This window comes from Lucilia sericata, unplaced genomic scaffold, assembly GCF_015586225.1.
Source record: "Lucilia sericata isolate MDLA Ls3-8-SP2 unplaced genomic scaffold, ASM1558622v1 Contig000240F_arrow, whole genome shotgun sequence".
Classification (NCBI taxonomy): Eukaryota; Metazoa; Arthropoda; class Insecta; order Diptera; family Calliphoridae; genus Lucilia; species Lucilia sericata.
The window spans coordinates 55,001-57,013 of record NW_023994267.1 but is presented as its reverse complement, the minus strand read 5'-3'; the positions used below and the strand labels follow the sequence as shown (position 1 = coordinate 57,013).

At 27.8% G+C, this 2,013-nt stretch overlaps 1 protein-coding gene across 1 annotated transcript in view; it reads left to right on the top strand.

Annotated features, from left to right (window-relative positions):
- Nucleotides 1–316: 316 nt before the first annotated feature.
- The window catches only part of LOC119602554 (nuclear factor of activated T-cells 5-like), a 52,491-nt gene continuing 50,794 nt past the window's right edge, over nucleotides 317–2,013 (top strand). The window contains 1 exon segment of the mRNA XM_037954139.1: nucleotides 317–677. Within this exon segment, the coding sequence (XP_037810067.1) occupies nucleotides 464–677 (214 nt within the window). The 5' untranslated portion in view covers nucleotides 317–463.

Sequence of the window (2,013 nt, the reverse complement as noted above, 5' to 3'; positions counted from 1 at the left end):
GCATAAATTATGTATAAAAACTCAACTGTTTTATTTAATTTTTATTTGTATTTTTTTTCACTTGTATTGCAATTAATGGAGATAAATTTTTGTTGTTTTGTTTTAATCATACGAAAAAATAAAAAAAAAATTTTAAAAAATGAAATTATTAACAAAGTTGTTGACAACATTCACGAGATAAACACGGGTTTATAAATTAAAATAAACAATTTTATTTATTATTACAAAATTACAAAATTTGTGTTTTCTTTTTAGTGATTAAAAAATAAAAGTCTATAAAACAATAAAATAAATTTAACAACCAAAGAAATTATTTGATATAAAATTTCACTTAAAATATATTAAAAACAACAACAACAACAATAGTTTTAATTACAATTAACACAAAGTAAGAGTGATAAATTTATTATTAAATAAAAATAAAAGAAAAACTAGTGAAACCGAAAGAGAGAAGTGAGAAAAAATGCGTTTCACTTATAATCAATACAATTACTATGAATCCGGTTATCGGATTCCATCCAAAATGCATCATCACAACAATAGCAGCAGTAATAGCAATAATAATAATAATAATAACAACAACCACAACAGCAGCAATAATAGTCATAATTTAAGCATAAGTTCCAGTAATTCAGCCTCCAATGTTTATCATCCACATCATTATAAAAGTAATTTTGGTAAGAATCAATTAATATACCTTTTAGTTTAAATTATAACTAAACTACTATAACATTTTTCAATGAAATCTTAAGGTATTGAACTGTTCTACACTTAAAGAAAAAATCGTGGAAAAATACACATATTTAATTAATACTTTTTTATAAAAATAATTATTATTATTTATAATAACTTTTGGAGGGTATTATGAGCTTGTTGAGATGTTTGTAACATCCAGCTTTTACAGCTCATAATCATTTGACACAACTAAGTTTTATACAAGCGATGACACTTCGTATTGATCATTATCCATACAAATTTCTCTCCAGAAATTAGTTCACTTACAAACACAAATACTTGCCCAGGGTCCCATATAAAACCTCTTTCAGAAAATTACTTTTTATACAGGATTAGGGTTTCATATTGTCGGCAGTGCCCTACTGTACTTTATTACTTGTTAGTTAAGAACATTTCCAGAAAAAAAAACGTTCAACACAAACATTTTTCAAAAATACATAAATTTATTTAAATATTGTACAAATTCATTTAACATAAACGAATATAATATTCTCATATTACTCGGAACTTATAAATTTAATCAATTTTTCCGGAAACCCTCCCATTAAAGATTTTATTGTTGCGCTTCCATTACCTTTTTTGGACGAGGTGGTCGACTGACTTTTAAAGTCGGATATGTTCCGGTACAGCTTACCTGTCTTCTTTAATTCGTTTTTTACAAGAGTCCAATATTCTTTCACAGGCCGAAGTTCTAAACAGTTTTGTGGATTTGAATCTCGTGGTACAAAGTTGTCATTATTGTTTGAATACTACTAAAGAGCCTTTTTTCCATAGTGGCAAATCGGAAATATGTAGTGTCTTCATAGGTGGGGGGAGGTGTTTAAAGATAAGTAAACCCCTTAATAGATATTTCCGTCTTTATCGACCCTGACTTAACAAGTGATTGGCATGTTTTTCCACAACTGCGAGTTACCGAATTCATCTGGACCTTTCTGAACTTTATTCAACTTCAACTAAGCATTAGCTGTGCACAAAATAATCAAATTATTTAACTTTAAGGCCTGATTTTCTAATAGAAGTCTTTGTTGCTCATCAAGACCTTTTTTCCTCGTGATTTAGGTTTTAATTTAATAGTGAAGTCCTTCCTAATATCTGTTTTAATATCGTTTGAAATTGCGTGGGAGAAACTTTCAGATCTTTTACGATGTTTATGAAAGTCCATATGGGATTTTGTAAAATGTCTATTATATTTTTCTAGTATTTTTTCTCGGAGTCCATTTTGACCGAAATAAAATCTAACGTTCGAAACAGTACATACTTAGTTGGGTTGTTAGTTAA